The 18470-nt window shown below is 42.1% G+C and overlaps 1 protein-coding gene across 5 annotated transcripts in view; it reads right to left on the bottom strand.

Moving 5' to 3' along the window:
• The window catches only part of TTC8 (tetratricopeptide repeat domain 8), a gene marked incomplete at both ends in the record, with an annotated part of 41324 nt that overhangs the window by 13138 nt on the left and 9716 nt on the right, over positions 1 to 18470 (bottom strand). For 3 of the 5 annotated variants that reach the window (XM_083349778.1, XM_083349777.1, XM_083349779.1), the window contains 6 exons: positions 3127 to 3212; positions 7072 to 7116; positions 13848 to 13937; positions 14901 to 15060; positions 16347 to 16410; positions 17141 to 17261. In XM_083349778.1, coding sequence (XP_083205904.1) covers positions 3127 to 3212; positions 7072 to 7116; positions 13848 to 13937; positions 14901 to 15060; positions 16347 to 16410; positions 17141 to 17261 — 566 coding nt within the window. The remainder of the gene's footprint in view (positions 1 to 3126; positions 3213 to 7071; positions 7117 to 13847; positions 13938 to 14900; positions 15061 to 16346; positions 16411 to 17140; positions 17262 to 18470) is intronic. The other 2 variants (XM_083349780.1, XM_083349781.1) reach the window with 1 other exon arrangement.

The raw sequence follows: 18470 nt of genomic DNA on the forward strand, positions 1-18470 counted from the left end.
AGAATCTGAAGTGAAGTGGGCCTTAGAAAAGCTGAGCAACAACAAAGCTAGTGGAGGTGACAGTATTCCAGCTGAGCTATTCAAAATCTTAAAAGACGATGCAGTTAAAGTGCTACACTCAATTTGCCAGCAAATTTGGAAAACTCAACAGTGACCACAGGATTGGAAAAGATCAGTTTACATTCCAATTCCAAAGAAAGGCAGTGCCAAAGAATGTTCAAACTATTGCACCATTGCACTCATTTCTCATGCTAGCAAAGTTATGCTTAAAATCCTACAAGCTAGACTCCAGCAGTATGTGGAACAAGAACTACCAAAAGTACAGGCAGGATTTTGAAAAGGCAGAGGAACTAGAGATCAAATTGCCAACATACGCTGGATCATGGAGAAAGCTAGAGAGTTCCAGAAAAACATCTACTTCTGCTTCATTGACTATGCTAAAGCCTTTGATTGTGTGGATCATAACAAACTGTGGCAAGTTCTTAAAGCGATGGGCGTACCAGACCATCTTATTTGTCTCTTGAGAAACCTATATGTGGACCAAGAAGCAACAGTGAGAACTGGACACGGAACCATTGATTGGTTAAAAATTGGGAAAGGAGTCCGGCAAGGCTGTATACTGTCGCCCTGCCTATTTAACTTATATGCAGAGCACATCACGAGAAAGGCAGGGCTAGATGAATCCAAAGCTGGAATTAAGATTGCCGGAAGAAATATCAACAACCTAAGATATGCAGATGATACCACTCTAATGGCAGAAAGTGAAGAAGAACTAAAGAGCCTCTTGTTGCGGGTGAAGGAGATAGCAAAAGTTGGGTTGAAACTTAACATTAAGAAAACCAAGATCATGGCATCTGGCCCTCTCAATTCCTGGCAAATAGATGGGGAAGAAATGGAGGTAGTGACAGATTTTATTTTCCTGGGCTCCAAGATCACTGCAGATGGGGACTGTAGCCAAGAAATTAAAAGACGCTTGCTCCTGGGGAGGAAAGCCATGGCAAATCTAGACAGCACACTAAAAAGTAGAGACATCACCCTGTCAACAAAAGTGCGTATAGTCAAGGCTATGGTCTTCCCAGTTGCAATGTATGGCAGTGAAAGTTGGACCATAAGAAAGGCTGAGCGGCAAAGAATTGAGGCCTTTGAACTATGGTGTTGGAGAAGACTCCTGCAAGTCTCCTTGGACTGCTCTTTAGAAGGCCAGATCCTGAAGCTAAAACTCAAATACTTTGGCCACCTAATGAGAAGGAAGGACTCACCGGAGAAGAGCCTAATGCTGGGAAAGATCGAGGGCAATAGAAGAAGGGGACGACAGAGAATGAGGTGGCTGGATGGAGTCACTGAAGCAGTAGGCATGAACTTAAATGGACTCCAGAAGATGGTAGAGGACAGGAAGGCCTGGAGGAACGTTGTCCATAGGGTCGCGATGGATCGGACACGACTTCGCAGCTAACAACAAGCTATTCAATGAAGAAAATGCAGAATGATATAATTCCTGTTTTTAGCTGTTTTTTTTCTAAAAAGGAAACATGTTACATAATAACAATTATGAAGAGTAAAATGAAATGGCAGTATAAAACTTGCAATTGATTGAAATATATATTTGTTTTTATGTGTTTTTGTGTGTCTGTGTGTATTAAATTTAATAATTTCACAAAAAGTGATCACATGATCCTGGGACACTGCAACGGTCATAAATATGAACCAGTTGCCAAGCATCTGAATTTTGATCACATGATCATGGGAATGCTGCAAAGGTCATAACTCTGAAAAACGGTCATAAGTCACTTTTTTCAGTGCCACTGTAACTTTGAACGGTCACTAAATGAACTGTTGTAAATTGAAGACTACACATACATACATACATACATACATACATACATACATACATACAAAATTACAATATATGAATGAGTTAAAATTCCAGGGTCAAACAAATTGCATCATACGATATTGAAAAACTTGCTGATGGTCTTTCTATAGAAAGAAATCCTGTGAAATAGGTGAAGTGCTAGACAACTGAGGTGGCAAACACTGTCCCCAACTTTTTGTTTTAAAGGAGGGAATTTAGCAAACTACAGAATAGCCACACTTCAGCAAATCACTTTAGGTACCCTTAAGTACCCCAAGGCAGTCTAATTAGCAAGTTAGCAAAGTATGGGCTGGATAGAAGATAATTTGCTTGAAAAATCCCTTTCAAATAGCGCTCATTAATGTTTGTTCATCCAACTATTAAGAAATATAAAGTGAATACCATATGGTTCAATCTTGGATTCTGTGTTCTTCAATACTTTTATTAATTATTTAGATGAACGGTGGAAGGAACATTTATCAAATTCACATATGACGTAAAATTTGGATGGGATACAAAGATAAGACAAATTCAGTTCCTAGTACCTACACAAAGGGGTTTCCCCTTGTCTTCCAATTTTTTTTATTTAAAAAAATGTTTAAAAAATGTTTCTAATCCCAGGAATTCTGGTACTCTACCATCCAAATATTAATCATATCTGACCTTGTTTAATTTTTTTGAGAACAGCTTCGTACTACCATAATCTGCCGTAAACTATCTGCTGTAATCATAAAGGATAAAATTTAACATTTAAAGAAGAATTTGGTTTATTTTATGTCAATGGATTTGCAAGTAGTTTGCCATTTTAAAATGTGTTTTCTTTGAAAGCATCCATGTACTACAATTGAACTTTATTCAAGTTCAATTGGTAGTACGTTTCCCCTTTGGTACATTTTTAAATTAGCAACTGCTTTCTTAAGTCCTCTGCTATAATATACACCATGTTCAATACAAGATTTAAATGTTATGAGTTTGGTATTTCAAACTTCAAAAGCCGTAAAAGTAGTGGTTCTGGGTGGGATAAAAATTTCACTGTCTTTAATTTTATCACAGGAAAGATTGTTAAATGAAACGCTGTCTTTTAATTGAAGCAAGTATTGATTTACTTCCTTTTTTGTAGGTTTTGAAGACTGTCTCTAGTACTATTGAGCTAATTTCCCAATTAAATGTATGTTTTGAAGGTCTGCCTAAAATTCCTTCTCAAACTGACATAATATGAAGGTACCACCAAAGAAGCAAGCTTGAAGTTGCAGGTTTCAAAATGGACAGTTTACCTGTAATAACACTTCCCAATTTGCACTTTCCACCACCAGTCCTTGAATTGGGAATGCTGTGTCGCATATGCTGCCAAATCTAAAGCCTTGAAAGGGAAGCAAATTTACAAAGGTCACCTTCAATTTTGAGAAAAAAACATATACAATTTATGTTTAGCAGGTTGCAAAAAAATTATAAGATTAAATCAGATAAATATACTAGACTTTCCCCTTTTGTATTTTGCCTCATGAGTTGAAATGGCAAAAGAATTCTTGATGGCATAATTTTAACCTATTCAAACCTGGCAGTTTTCTTGATAAAAGCATTTAAAAAATTGCTCAAAACCCTCTACCACTTATATAATTTAACTCAAACAATGAATTATCTTCTCCATTTTTAGTATTCATTCTTGTGTTAGGGTTGGATTCTTCTTAAATTGGATCATTCCAATCATTTGGTACATACATATTTGAATACTGAAATGGTGTACACAAATTTTGTGCAGCTAACTGCAAGTTCAGCACTCTGTGCAAAGACATAAATACTTCCTTAATCCCTCATATGCTCCAATTCTTCATAAAGGAGCACATCACATCCGTAATTCACTATAGCTTCTTCTATTTATACAAATAAGACATATCCTTAATGAAAAGCAAACTCACAACAGTTTAGACAAATGAGCTACTTTTTTAATACAATAAATTGTTTTGAGAAAAGCATCAAGAAATCTGAATGATGCCATGAATTAAAATCCTAGATGGCAATTGGGGAACAAGGGAGAGACTAACATACTTATAAGGTTGTGAGGTCACTTTTAATGACTTAACTAGCATTTGATCACATCAGGTATCAATATGCTATTCAATGTCATATTTGGATATTTTAGCAATTAGATTATTTCTAGACAGTTAAGAATCAGAATGGAAAGAATTAATGCTAGTTTTCAGTATTATTCCTAATAGCAATTACATAGAAATTAAAAGTTAGTAGTGAAGAATTAATTTTCAACAAAAAGAAACAAAGAAGGAGCAGGAGCTTATATGCAGATGATATAAACACATAAAGCTATAATGTGCAGACAATCTACCGGTAACCCTTATTTTCTGCCTGAATAAACTATTAATCACTGTTTTGCATATCCATAAAGCAACAAAAAACAAGTCCCAAACTGCAGATATAGAAAAACATTTACGTTAAGGCCTTTTCTCAACTGCAGATAAAAGCCACTTGTATTTCTTGGCAAATGTCAAGAAAAAAAAGACACCTTCAGCACAGCAATGAAGCAACACTACTGACTCCTTCATATAGGACAAAGGTGTAATAATTCTAATTCTTCTTTATGATCAACATTTCAAGTCATCATTCAGTTATAATACTGATTACAACTGTTTAAAGTTCAGATATATTTATTTGGAGAAGTCTCTCACCATATTTATAGGCCAAGACAGTTTAATTTAACCTTGAACCCAGTAAATTCCAGAGCTTTTCAAGATACAAATGGCTTCCCATTTCTATTTTAGAACTCCAATAGACTGCAATGACGGGAGAGGGAATATTTACAGTATTGTATGTGCTGTATCAACATTGCATTGTTGCATAAATCTGCGACCCAACCTTCCATAAATCTACAGTAGGAAGAAAAAACAAGAATGGTAGGCTGGTATTTCTTCAGAATAGTTTGCTTACATAACTGAACTACTTAATTGCAAAATCTATTGGAGGAGCCCAAAGTATCCTATTTTGGTACTTCAAAAAAAAATGTGAAAACTTCCATGTTGAACATTAAAATCTCATCTCAGAGCCTTGTTCATTCATATAGCTTCTATCATCCTCTATATTTTTTTTCAATGTAAATTTCTCCATACCATGCCTTCCTTAGGAAAACAAAAGTATATATTTCTATATGCAGTGAGCTACATGTTTATACAGTATATTTTTTCAGTTTGGCAGTGCTTTTTTTCTAAAAAAAAAAAAGGTGCCAGAATTCAGAGGTGCTGTCACTAGGAGCGATGCCGGTGTCTTGCTATGGTGTCACTGCCCATCCTTTGCACCCCCACCCCTGCGCAGGGATTCCCCTCCCCACAGCCGCCATGGGGATTCCCCTCCCCGCAGTTGCCATGCCGTGGCCCGTGCTGAGCCCCCACCCGGAGCTGCTCCGAACCCCGACCCAGAGCTGTGTTCCTTGTGGCAGTGGTCTCTGGCACCAAACAGCCTCTTTCCAACCACATCCAGAAAAATTTGTAACAAACATTGGAATTCTCAAGGCCATGCTTGGTATTTCCCAGCAATCTGTTACTGGAAGGAAAAAGCCATCCCTGCTGCGTTACTGATCCCAGAGAAGCATTTGCATGTATGCAGGTATCCTTAGGGTGCCATAGTTATGGATGAGAAATACTGGTTGCAAAGTTGGCATTTCTGGATGTAATACAGATATTTTGGACTTATTTTTGTTTCTTTGCATGTTTGATGTTTTTAAAAAGGCATATGCTACTGACTACACTTATGCGCATATGTAACGTCTTTTGTTAGGATACATGACCACTGCTTGTCCAGAATGTGAAAAGTGAAAGATTGTGACTAAACAAAATTTTAATGTACAGATAATACCACCAGAAATTATTTAGCCTTTTTAATAAATGTTGTTATTGATGTTTAGCTCACCATGGAAAACATCATACATTGTTATGTATATACTAGGTTAATTATTTAAAGACTGAAGTGCAACATAACTAGATTCTAAATAATCTATTTTTCAAAACATACAACAGTCCAAACAGTAAAAGTAAAGTCCAAATTAAGAATATTTCATTCTTAAGAATTGTTTAATTTAAAGTGGTTTAGTTGTAATTGATGGTTATAGATTCAAAATAGTTTTCAAGAGTGTACAAAAGATACTATTTTTTTCAAGCATCAGCTAAATTAGACATATTACATTGAGAAAAATGTTTCTCATTTCTTTCCTGTTACCTTTATTGATTTCATTGCAGAGATGTTAACATAGGAAATAGTTTATTTTGTTATCTAATTTTACCTTCCAAAAGACAGAAGCAGATGAAAAATGTGAGGTTCTTTTCTGTTGGCTTTTTGAATTAGCTGCTTTAGATTCTAAAAGTTTAGTTCCTAAAGAAGTAACCTTGTAAATAATTTTAATGTCCACCTCTAGTGCAGGGTAGGCAACCTTGACTTTTTTATGACTCAAGGACTTCAACTCCCAGAATTCCTGAGCCAGCATGGCTCAGCTTGGAAACCTATCTCTTTCCCCTCAGTGTGGCTGGCTCAGGATTTCTGGGAGTTGAAGTCCACAAGTCATAAAAAAGGGCCAAGATTGCCTACTCCTAAAGCCAATAGAGGGAGCTTTTTTTTAAAAAAAAAAAAAAGTTGCCAGAACGTTGTTCTGAGCATTCTATGAGAAAAAAAAGCCCTGCTGTTTGGAAATAATAATCATCTGGTATTCCTGCTTTTATTTTAATACTTTACAGAGATGGTTTTCCTTAAAACGTCTTTTAAACATCAATATATTTCTTGAAGCTGAAAATTAAATACATATTATCATGGAGAAAATCTATCCACATGTTTGTTAAGAACTGACACTGATCTGATGGCAATCAATCAATCAATCAATCAGTATTTCTTTAAGAAATGGCAAGTATTTTCAGAAAACATTTGATTTCAGAAACTATCTGCTGATTTCAACTGACCACTATGTTTTTTGGGGGAAACCAAAATTATTTGAAAAATAAATTATTAAGTTTAAATTATTTAACATGAAATAACTGAATTCAACCAAAAGCAAAAAAATGTCTATTTTTCTGAAGTAAGAAAATGCAACACCATTATCCTGGATGAAAGAAATAAGCCTGCCCTAGATGGAATTACTGGTAGTTTCCTTCAACTGTTAAATATTTATCTCACGCTCAAAATAAAAATGGAAAGAATATTAACCTTTTAAAAATAAATGTACTTACATTCTTAACATCACTCTCATGATGAAAAATGTATTCAAACAAAGCCTATTAAAAACAAATTTAAAATATGTCATCAAATTGGAGGCAAATAAGATCTACTTACAATTAATTAGAAATAAGTATTTTATTAGCTCATTTAAAAGTAAAAGCAGATTTAGTAAAAATATTGAATGCAATAAAGAATTCACATTTCAAAAATCTATGTAATGTTACTGCCTTGTTAGGCAAGAATTCTTAATCTTATACTTGAAAGTAATTAATTACAATTTATAGAACATGTGATTCTCAATGACTTGAGGCAGTTTACAATTAAAAGGAGAAAAATTCAAATACAAAAACTAAAATATAAGCAACCCAAAGGAAAATACAGTTTACAAACCTAAAACCAAGCAACCAATTAGTTGACGGAGGCTGACACATCATTTTATTCTAAAGTCCGTGAGAAAGCCAGGGAAACGGGGTATCTTTTATGTGTTGCAGTTACTGTACTTTTCATTGCTGAAAAGTTGGATGCTTTGAAAGTTATCTTGGAGGATCAACCTTTGCTTTGAACAACTGATCACATTGTAAATACAGATAATCATCAACGTACAATGGGTCAAATTAACAACAGCCTAAGAAAGGTTGTTTTACACCCTGTAAAACACATCCAGTCATTGTCAAAGTTCACAACATATCTTGCAGTCACATGAATGTAATCTTGGTGCTTGGCAACCCGGTTGCACTTATAATAACTTGCCAAGTGCCCATAATCATTTGATCATCATTCGCAATCTTCTCTGCCAGCTTTTCCAGAAAATCAATGGGGAAACAGGTAGAGAAGGTTGCAAGCTGCTGCCACCTGCCAAGAGTATACGCTCTCATCTTTGGAGGCTGCCTGTTCTGAACCAGCCCTCTTCTAACAAACCCCTTATCAGAAAGAAGAGACTGGAGAGCGTCCAAGGCTAAAAGGCTTCTGCCAAGATTTAATTACGCAGTTAACAAAAACACTAGAGCTTGTCTTCTCAAGCGGAAAAGTTGCTTTCAGCAACCAGCCCCTCCCCAAACACTCCTTTTATAGAGAGCTCAGGGCGTGGTCTCCCTGTGCCTCCTCCCGAGGAGTCCCATAGCCTTTCTTTGTTTGTTCCTGCTCGACTGCCTCCTGCGTCGGGCGTCCTTGAACAGGGCCAGCTGTGGGTCATCATCCTCCGCACTCTCGGGCTCACGCAGCTGAGAAGAGGTCCCCGGCTGAGGACTCTGCAAAGCCTCCAAACCATCATCAGCCGGTTCGTCTCCCTCCTCCCCCTCATCTGAGTCCTCCGATACGTCGGAGCCGGCTGTCGGACCCACAGGCTGGCCCTGAGTCACAACACTATCCCGCACCGCAGGGCCCTTCCCCCGGGTCTGCCGATCCGGATGCGGTCGGGATGGGAACTGTTCGTGAAAAGCAGTCACCAACGCAGGGGCATGAACGGCGGTCGCGTCTTCCCATGTGAAGTCCTCCGGCCCGTACCCTTTCCACTCGATCAGGTACTGGAAGTGACCTTTCAGCCAGCGGGAATCCCTGATGCTGGCGACCTCGTACTCGGGGGTGCTGCCTACATCACGAGTTCCTGATGGGGCAGGTTCCGCTTGGCGAAGTGGACAGGCCGGTTGTTCGGGGACCAACAAGGACCGATGGAAGACGGGGTGCACGCGCAGGGAACGTGGCAGAGTTAAACGATAGGCGACCGGATTGATGACGGCCTCGACTGGGAACGGTCCAAGGTAACGGTGGTCCAGCTTCCTCGCCGGCCGAGTGGATGGTAGGTTCCTGGTGGACAGCCAGACCCGATCCCCCACCGATAGTGGAGGCGTATCCCTTCTCGTCCGATCGGCGAACCTCTTGTAGTCGGCCTTGGCCTTCTCCAGCTGCCGTCGCACCAACCGATGGATCGCCTGTAACTCCGTCATAAATTCGTTCGCTGCCGGCTCCGATGAGTCCACGGGAGAAAGGGGGAAAAACCGGGGGTGATAACCCACGTTGGCCAAGAACGGTGTCATCTGCGTGGAGGTGTGCTGCGAGTTGTTAAAGGCAAACTCGGCTATGGCCAAATAGTCCACCCAATTGTCCTGCTGCAGGTTAACGTAGCAGCGCAGATACTGCTCTAAGATGCCGATGACCTTCTCGGTACCCCCGTCGGTTTGTGGATGATGCGCGGACGAGAGGCAAACCTTAATGTCCAACGCCCGCATCAACTCCTGCCAGAAGCGGGCTGTAAACTGGGCCCCCCTATCGGAGACGACTCTATCGGGAAGGCCGTGCAGCCGGAACACCTGTTGGATGAACATGCGACTAGTGGCGCGAGCTGACGGTAAGCCGCGACAAGGGATGAAGTGCGCCATCTTGGTCAGCATGTCCACCAGCACAAACACTGTCGTGAAGCCGGAGGATGGGGGTAGATCCGTCAGAAAGTCCATGGACACAGCCCCCCAGGGTCTCTTGGGTGTTGGCAAGGGCTGCAGTAAACCAGGCGGGGCCCCTGTCGCTGACTTGGCCTGCCTGCAAGGAATGCAGGAGGTGACATAAGACTGGACATCGTGTCGGACTCGGGGCCACCAGAAAGTACGGGAGACCAAGTACGGGAGACCAAGACCGCAGCCGGGTTATCATGACACTGGCTGAGGACGAGTCCCCTGAGTGGCCCTCCTGGAACATAGAGCTGGTCACGATAATACAGGAGTCCATCCGTGACCGACCAAGGCGAATCTGGCCCCACCTCTTCCTTCCGCTGAGCCACCCACGCCTCCTGCTGCTGCGCCTCCCGGATCCGAGCCCGTATATCCACCGGCTCCCGCACCGCAGCAAAAGACTCGACGGGGATCACTGTCCTGGGCGGAAGCTTGTCTTCCGCTCGGGTGTATTCGGGCTTTCTGGACAGAGCATCCGCTCTCTGGTTGTGCCCGCTTGGTATGTACCGCACCCGGAAGTCAAACCTCGCAAAGAAGAGGGACCACCGGATCTGGCGTTGATTCAAATTCCGAGCGGTCTGCAGGCTTTCCAGATTCTTGTGGTCCGTCCGGACCTCGATCTGATGCCGCGCCCCCTCCAGATGATGCCTCCAAGCCTCGAACGCCGCCTTGATGGCCAGCAGCTCCTTCTCCCAGATGGTATAGTTGCGCTCCGAGGGGTTCAATTTCCAAGAGTGATACGCGCAAAGGAAAAGGGTACCGCTGGGCGTCGTCGCCTGGAGTAACACGGCCCCAATGGCAATGTCGGAGGCGTCCGCCTCCACGACAAACGGCCATTGCGGGTCGGGATGTTTCAAGATGGGCTCCTTCATGAAGGCGTCCTTGAAAGCCTGGAACGCCTGTTGTTCGGGGGCGTTCCACTGGAACCGAGTCTTCTTCTGCAGGAGCCGGGTGAGGGGGGCTGTCAAGGCAGCAAAGCCAGGGATGAATGTCCGATAGTAGTTGGCAAATCCAAGGAGTCGCTGAACGTCCTTCACGCGACGCGGGGGTTGCCAACTCTGCAACGACTCGACTTTACTCGGCTCCATGGCGATGCCCTCAGGAGAAATGCGGTGACCCAGGAAATCGATGGTCACCTGGTAGAACTGGCACTTCTCCAACTTGGCAAACAGCCGATGTTCCCGGAGGCGCTGCAGAACCTGACGGAGATGCTGATGATGCGCTTCACGCGACGGGGAGTAAATCAGGATGTCGTCCAGGTAAATCACGACAAACTGGTCCAACAGATCCCGAAAGATATCGTTCATAAAATGCTGAAACACAGCGGGGGCGTTGGTCAAGCCAAACGGCATCACCGTGTACTCGAAATGTCCATAGCGAGTACCAAACGCCGTCTTCCACTCATCACCCGGCCGAACCCTGACGAGGTTGTAAGCTCCACGCAGGTCCAGTTTCGTGAAGATCTTAGCCTCCCGGAGTCGGTCCAAGAGCTCGGGGATGAGGGGCAGCGGGTAGCGGTTACGCACCGTGATGGCGTTGAGTTTCCGGTAGTCACAGCAAAGCCGTAACTCGCCCGACTTCTTTTTGACGAAGAGCACGGGCGCAGACACTGGCGAGGACGAGGGCCGGATGAAACCACGAGCCAAATTCTTTGTCAGGAAGTCCCGCAATGCAGCCAACTCGGGCTCCGACATGGAGTACAAACGCCCCACTGGGAGAGGCGCATCAGGGACTAGGTCAATGGAGCAGTCGTAGGGCCTGTGCGGGGGTAATTGGTCCGCCTCTGACTCGCTGAACACGTCAGCAAAGTCGGACAGTTCGGGAGGCAAGGAAACCCCTGGGGAACCCTCCACCTGGCCGGCACAGATATGGCGGGTGTGGTCCATGCACTGCAAACTTGGGAAGGTGACCAAGTTCTGAGACCAATAGATCTGTGGATCATGCGCCCGGAGCCACGCCAGTCCCAAGACCACGGGGAAGTGCAGATCCGAAGTGACGTAGAACTGAATGGCCTCCACATGGGTACTGATGGCCATACACACGGGTTGCGTGGCGGCCGTAATAGGCCCGGACAGGAGCACTCGACCATCGATGGTCTCCACAAGCATGGGCGGATCCACTGGACACTGGGGAACAGCCCATTTGGCCACAAAGGCCGAATCCATAAAGTTAGTGGTAGCCCCAGAGTCAATTAAGGCATGGACCGGAATCCCCTCTGGCTTGCCAGGAAGGATCAGACGTGCCTCCAGAATCAAATGCCGTGGAGGTTCACAGGCACCATCGGAACGGCGTCGCTCGGCGTGGTCGTTGTGGGTCGCCCGATCTTTCACACCATCTAGATCGGGCTCGGGCCGTTTCCCGACAGCAAAGCAGGGGACTTTCTCGGGGCAGGCTTGATCACTGACGCCCGCTGACGCTTCTTCGGGCAAGAAGCAGCCAAATGTCCAGGGTCCCCACAGTAAAAACACAACCCCCCCGATCGTCGTCTGTCCATTTCCGTCTCCGATAGACGGGACCTGGCGGCACCCAGCTCCATTGGCTCCTCCCTCTGGACTGGAGGCTCACGCACAACAGGAGCGGCAGGGGTCTGTGGGGTGGCACGGCGACTCTTTCGCTGCTGCAGCCGGGCATCGATCCGCAGACAAAGATGGATCAGCCCATTCAGGTCTGAGGGAATGTCCACGCGGGCCAGCTCATCCAACATCTCCTCCGACAAGCCATCCTGGAAGGCATCCACGAGCGCAGCCTCATTCCAGGCGGAATCCTGGCTAAGCAGCCGGAAATCGCTGATGTAGGCCTGTAGGGGGCGCTGACCCTGCTTCAAAGCTTTCAGGCGTCGGGTGGCCGTCTGCGCCTTAATTGGGTCCTCATACATGAGGCGCATATGGTCACAAAACCCCCCAAAGTTATCCAACAAAGGGCTAGGCTGTGCCAACAGAGGCGTGCCCCAACGAGCTGCATCTCCCGACAGAAGGCTCAACACGAAACCCACCTTATCTCGGTCAGTGGGGAAATCAGCTGCTCTCACGCTGATAAAAAGCTGGCATTGTCCCAGGAAGGCAGGAAACAGTTCTGGATTGCCAGCAAATTTATCCGGCATAGCTATCTGACATTTCCTCCTGGGTGGGGGTGCAGCATGTACCTGGGCTTGTAGTTGCCCCACTTGAGCTGCCAGCAAAGTGAGTTGCTGGGTGAGCTGAGCATTCTCGGCAAGAAGCTGCTCCATCGTAGTTGTAAGGGGTGGGAGGCTGAAAGCAAACTGTTCTGAACCAGCCCTCTTCTAACAAACCCCTTATCAGAAAGAAGAGACTGGAGAGCGTCCAAGGCTAAAAGGCTTCTGCCAAGATTTAATTACGCAGTTAACAAAAACACTAGAGCTTGTCTTCTCAAGCGGAAAAGTTGCTTTCAGCAACCAGCCCCTCCCCAAACACTCCTTTTATAGAGAGCTCAGGGCGTGGTCTCCCTGTGCCTCCTCCCGAGGAGTCCCATAGCCTTTCTTTGTTTGTTCCTGCTCGACTGCCTCCTGCGTCGGGCGTCCTTGAACAGGGCCAGCTGTGGGTCATCATCCTCCGCACTCTCGGGCTCACGCAGCTGAGAAGAGGTCCCCGGCTGAGGACTCTGCAAAGCCTCCAAACCATCATCAGCCGGTTCGTCTCCCTCCTCCCCCTCATCTGAGTCCTCCGATACGTCGGAGCCGGCTGTCGGACCCACAGGCTGGCCCTGAGTCACAACACTGCCTGAAAAAGCTGATTGAAGGAGGATTTTGGCTCCATGCTTGCTTTCATGGAACTGAAATCTTTCATGCCTGTTTGCACAGAGCTGAAATCCTTTAAGTAGGCATGGAGCTGAAATCCTTCAGTGGGGAGCTCTTTCACCCAGCCTCTGGAAATGAAAGGGAATTGAAATCAAAGTAGGATTTTCAGTCCTGAATGGAGAAGCAGTAAAGTAAGAAGTACAGGGTGTCTCAGGGGTGTAGGGGAGGCCCTGAGAGGCCTGGTACAGGCCGTATGCCAATATCTTTCCTCACTTAGGGGCTGAAAATATTGCTTGGATTTTGGCAGGGAGGATTTTCATTCCTGAGTGGAGAGGCAGCAAGGTAAGGTAAGAAGTACAGGGTGTCTCAGGCATATAGGGGAGGCTCTGAGAGCCTTGGTGCAGGTTGCATGAGTCTTTCTACTCAGGGGCTGAAAATTGCTTTATTGTGGCTGAGAAATTGCACTATACTGAATTTGTGTGTCTCTCTTGAAACAAAATAGTAAAAACACAAAAGCTATTAACATGTTTTAATTAACAGATAAGGATTTAAAATAAACAAATCAAGAATGGTATATTAAACAAGCACATACCTTTGCCAACTTTGGTTTTTGGGCATAATTATTTAAGTTCAGTTTAGATACATTTACGAAAGGACCCTCAGGATTAGTGAGCATCGAGGCCTGCAGTAGGAAAAAGCATCAAATTAAATGACATACCACGTTTGAAATATAATTGCCAATACAATATACAATTCTGAAAAATCAATATGCTGCCTATAAAAAATAATACATGAGGATAATTTGTGACACTTGCACAATTCCCAGCTCTTGTCATTGCTCCTAGAGTTGAGTCAACTAGACTCTCATCCACTCCTCAGCAACAACAATGGCAATAGAGCTTCAGGAAACTCATTCTCCAGTGCCCGTCCAGAGTCATATAACTCAGACAGCCCCCAGTAAAGTGTAATCAATAGGAATCTCCCTTTTTGAAAAAAATATTTATTCGCTTCACATTTTTCTTCTACTGTTAACATGTCTAAACTACTCAATAACAAAGGTCCTTGGGTGGAATGAAACGTTACTAATTTTTTTAATAGTTATTACAAATATTAAGAACACTAGTAATCAACATAATAATGAGGACAATAAAATGGAAATAATAAAGGAAAATATGGAACATATCATTTGTTATCTGTAACATGCAGGGCAGATACGAAACTGTAAAAAAGACTATTACTTGCTTGAAAATTCCACACAAGGCAACCGTGAATGCATAATATTTATTCATTTATTAATCAAATGTATACGATATAAAGCATTGTTAAATTCAGTAGGGCTTACAGGACTTTAATACCAAACTGTATTTTTAACTCATTACCATGCATAAATGGATGTTTGTGTATTTCACGGAACATTTGATCTTCATCGGTTTAAGCAATAATGAGCAAAGTCTATTAGTATTATACAGATTACAACATATTTTTCAAAAGTGCAATCATGTAAACAGACATAAAAATGCTGTTAGTTTTAATAAGTTAGTAAGATAGCAGGGAGAAAAAAGAGTAAGGGGGGGGGAAGCAATAGTCCTCCTATCCTGTATACATGTAGCTCCAATTTCCAAGAGTACAAACATAGGATCCTTACTGTTCCAAGCCTGACATATCTCCCAGAAGCACTAGTCATGGGACGGGCAGTGTGAGCAGTTCTTGGAGTCTTTAAGGCTTGTTCAATGCTACCTGGTCTCCCAGCCTGTGTGCCAGGACGTACAAAACCTGTCAGGGGTCGCCCTGTTTGTGTCACTGGCCTGAAATGATCCAAAGATGGAAGAGAATCATAAAATGATAAACAGAAGCATTTATTGCTATTTGCAAAATCAAAACGTGTACAGATTGCCATATGGAACTATTTAGTATAGATACATGTACATTAACTCAATTACATTTATCATTATTATTCAATTACATTTATCATTATTAAGTACACACTCCTATAGGATTTACTCACTACCCCATTAAACGGCACTTACATAATTCTTATTATTTTGAGGAAGATCATCTATGTTATCTTTTACAATGTGATACCTCTTTTTGTATTGCTATTTTTGTTCACACTTTTAATGCTTGTAATGGTTTCCCAAATTTATTTGTCTATAGAACATTTTGGGCTTTGAATGTATTGACAAAATGCATACCTACTAGTCCTTGACTAGCTTCTTATCTCATTAAGGAGTATAAGAAAATTGTGGATTTGTCATCCACAATTTGACAGAAAAATATCCCAGCACTTTCTGTCCAACTATAGAGAAATAAAAATCATTTTAACTTTGCATCCTTTAGAGCAAAACACATTAAAGAAGAAAAATTAACAAATAGACTGAAGCTCTCCTTCAGCTAGTCTATTTATAATTTTAAAAAGCAAGCAATGACTTTTTTTTCACAGAACTTTATTAAGTCTCTGAGGAATGCTGGTATTTCATAGAATGTAGTCTGGAAAACTGATTTCAACTAGATATCACACTGGTAATTTTTTGGGGGGAGGGGTAAAAAATTAACAATGTATTTTATATGTCTATTTAAGAAAACACAGCTGAGTAATTTCTTGACCCAAAGTTCAGTCCATGACTATAACTTAAGAACAGGCATTTCTGATCCACAAAGGAGCTGTGAAGAACTGCTATGATTCCTATAAAATATATTTACAGCGACTCAATTTTTTAAAAAATTTCATTCTTTGGCAAGAAGACTTCTAGAATAACTTAAAAATATAAATAATCAGATAACTCCTGTTAGTTCTCAGGCTTACAATATACAAAATATAGGGCAAAATGAAAAGGGCTGAGGAGGGAAAAAGAAAAAAAACCCATCAGCTCTAAAAGCTTATCTTGACCAGTTCGAATGAAAAGAATTCAAGTACATAGTAGCTGCCACCTGGATGACAATTAAAAAAAGCTCAAATCAGCTAGTCTCAAAACATAGGAAATAAAATACATTTATTTATTTCTGTTATAATTCTATGTGATGATTATCACTTAAATACAAAGAAAAAATAACAAATTAGTTAGCTCCACTAAGAAACTTAGTACAATAATACCTGATTGCCTTGCTAGGCCCAGCACCATGACCAGTTCCAGGTGTTTTAAGTGAAGTACCAGGTCCTATCAATCAAACAAACAAAACAAAACAAAACAAAATAAAATCATGATGTTTACATTTTATAGATACTTTCCTATACATGTTTCTTTTACCATTTATCTTTTGGTCCATCTCCCAGGTTTTTTAAAATAAAATCCAGAGAGAGAAGATTCAAAGCACAGATGAGGAGTGAAGTGCCACAAATAAAATTTAACACTATTATTTGTTTAAAAATGCACTGCTTCATTTAATCACAGCATGGTTAAGTGGACTCAGAATCAGTCAAAACTGTAAAGAGAAGATAATTCCCTTATGCAAACAAAATGCTAACTGTGAAGCACTGGAATTACATTCATAATAAAGTAATTAAAACTGGAGATTTTAATTAGTGTACTGAGGATTTTGCTTGAAAATCAATTTCTAAGCTTGTTGCGGTATTGATCGAATACAAAGTGTACATGGAGATTATTTACTTACTAAAGACAACTTATTATTTATAGGAAATGCATGGTTGAATTCTAAACTGTAATATTAATTGACATAAAATGTACTATGTTATCAAAACTGAAGATAATAATTTTAAAGAAAATAAAATACAAGATAATAGTTTAAGTAGTAGCAGTCACTCATTCCATAGAGCAGCTTTGGGGGGGAAAAGAAATTAACCAATGAAAAGGAATGTTAGTGTCCTAGGGAGGGAATCATGAGCTGCTTCTTCCAATGTATTTTGGAGCACATATAAATGCAGCTTACGTGCAACTTGTGCAATTGCATTTTCATCCAGCATCATTTCAGCTATGCCTTCCTGATCCACTTCAATTTCATCCACATAAACCATTTCAGTTAATGCTCGCATTTTTAAACACCAAGCAGCCTAAAATAGAGACGGAGAGGAAACAAAGCCCAGTAAACTAAAATGTCTACAAAATACATTCAATGTTTTAAAAATCAAATAGAACACAATAGGCCAGCTGTAGATTATCTGACGCTTGTGGGAAAGGAAAAAATAAAATGGTCGTTGGGATACAGAGATCTTGGCTGCATTACTGTCTTCAATGCAAGCATTAAACATAGAAAACATGTCAGAAGAACTAGAGAAATACGTGAGGAAGACCTCAAGAAGAATGCAGAGAACACATTCATCCAGTTGACAGATGTTCACAAATGCTCAGTCACTCCCAATATTACATTAGAAGGGAGAGATGTTTTTATCATGTAGTCTACTGCCTCCCTCACCCATAAGCAATAGAATGTGTTCCATTTCAAATTAGGCAGAATCTGTAGGTGATGCTATTGAATATTTAATTACATTTTGATAGGGAAATAAAAGGATTTGTGCAGCTGAGCAGATAGTAAAGGATGCTAGGCACAAGGCACAGGTAACACCATTCCTGTGTGGGCTGCATTGCTTACCGGTGTGTCTCCAGGTGCAATTCTAGGTCCCAGTGGTTACCTTTAAAGCCCACCATGGCTTAGCACCAGGGTACCTGAGAGATCACCTTTTTTCAAGAGTCTCTAGCCATCCAACCAAGTTGAGCAGAATGGGCATGCTGCAGATCCTGTTAGCCAAAAATGTTGGCTGATGAGGATCAGGTGGTGAGCTTTTTCTGCAGTAGCACCTATTGATTCTATGGAACATTCTCCTTCAGAGATCAGTACAGCCCAACTCTGTTGGCCTTTCGTAAGGCCCTAAAAACCTGGCTATATTCCCAAGCCTGGGGTGCTGAATGCCCCATTTCCTGGCTAAATATCTTGCGCATGTATGTCTGTATGTCTGTCTGTCTGTCTGTCTGTATGTATGTATAGAGTTGTTTTAGAGTTGTTATTGGTCTTACTGTTTTATTGTTTTAAAATGTTTTTAATATTTCTAACTGTGTTGTTGTTGTTGTTAGCTGCGAAGTCGTGTCCGACCCATCGCGACCCTATGGACAACATTCCTCCAGGCCTTCCTGTCCTCTACCATCTTCTGGAGTCCATTTAAGCTCACGCCTACTGCTTCAGTGACTCCATCCAGCCACCTCATTCTCTGTCGTCCCCTTCTTCTATTGCCCTCGATCTTCCCCAGCATTAGGCTCTTCTCCAG

This window comes from Vipera ursinii (assembly GCF_947247035.1).
Source record: "Vipera ursinii genome assembly, chromosome: 1".
Classification (NCBI taxonomy): domain Eukaryota; kingdom Metazoa; phylum Chordata; class Lepidosauria; order Squamata; family Viperidae; genus Vipera; species Vipera ursinii.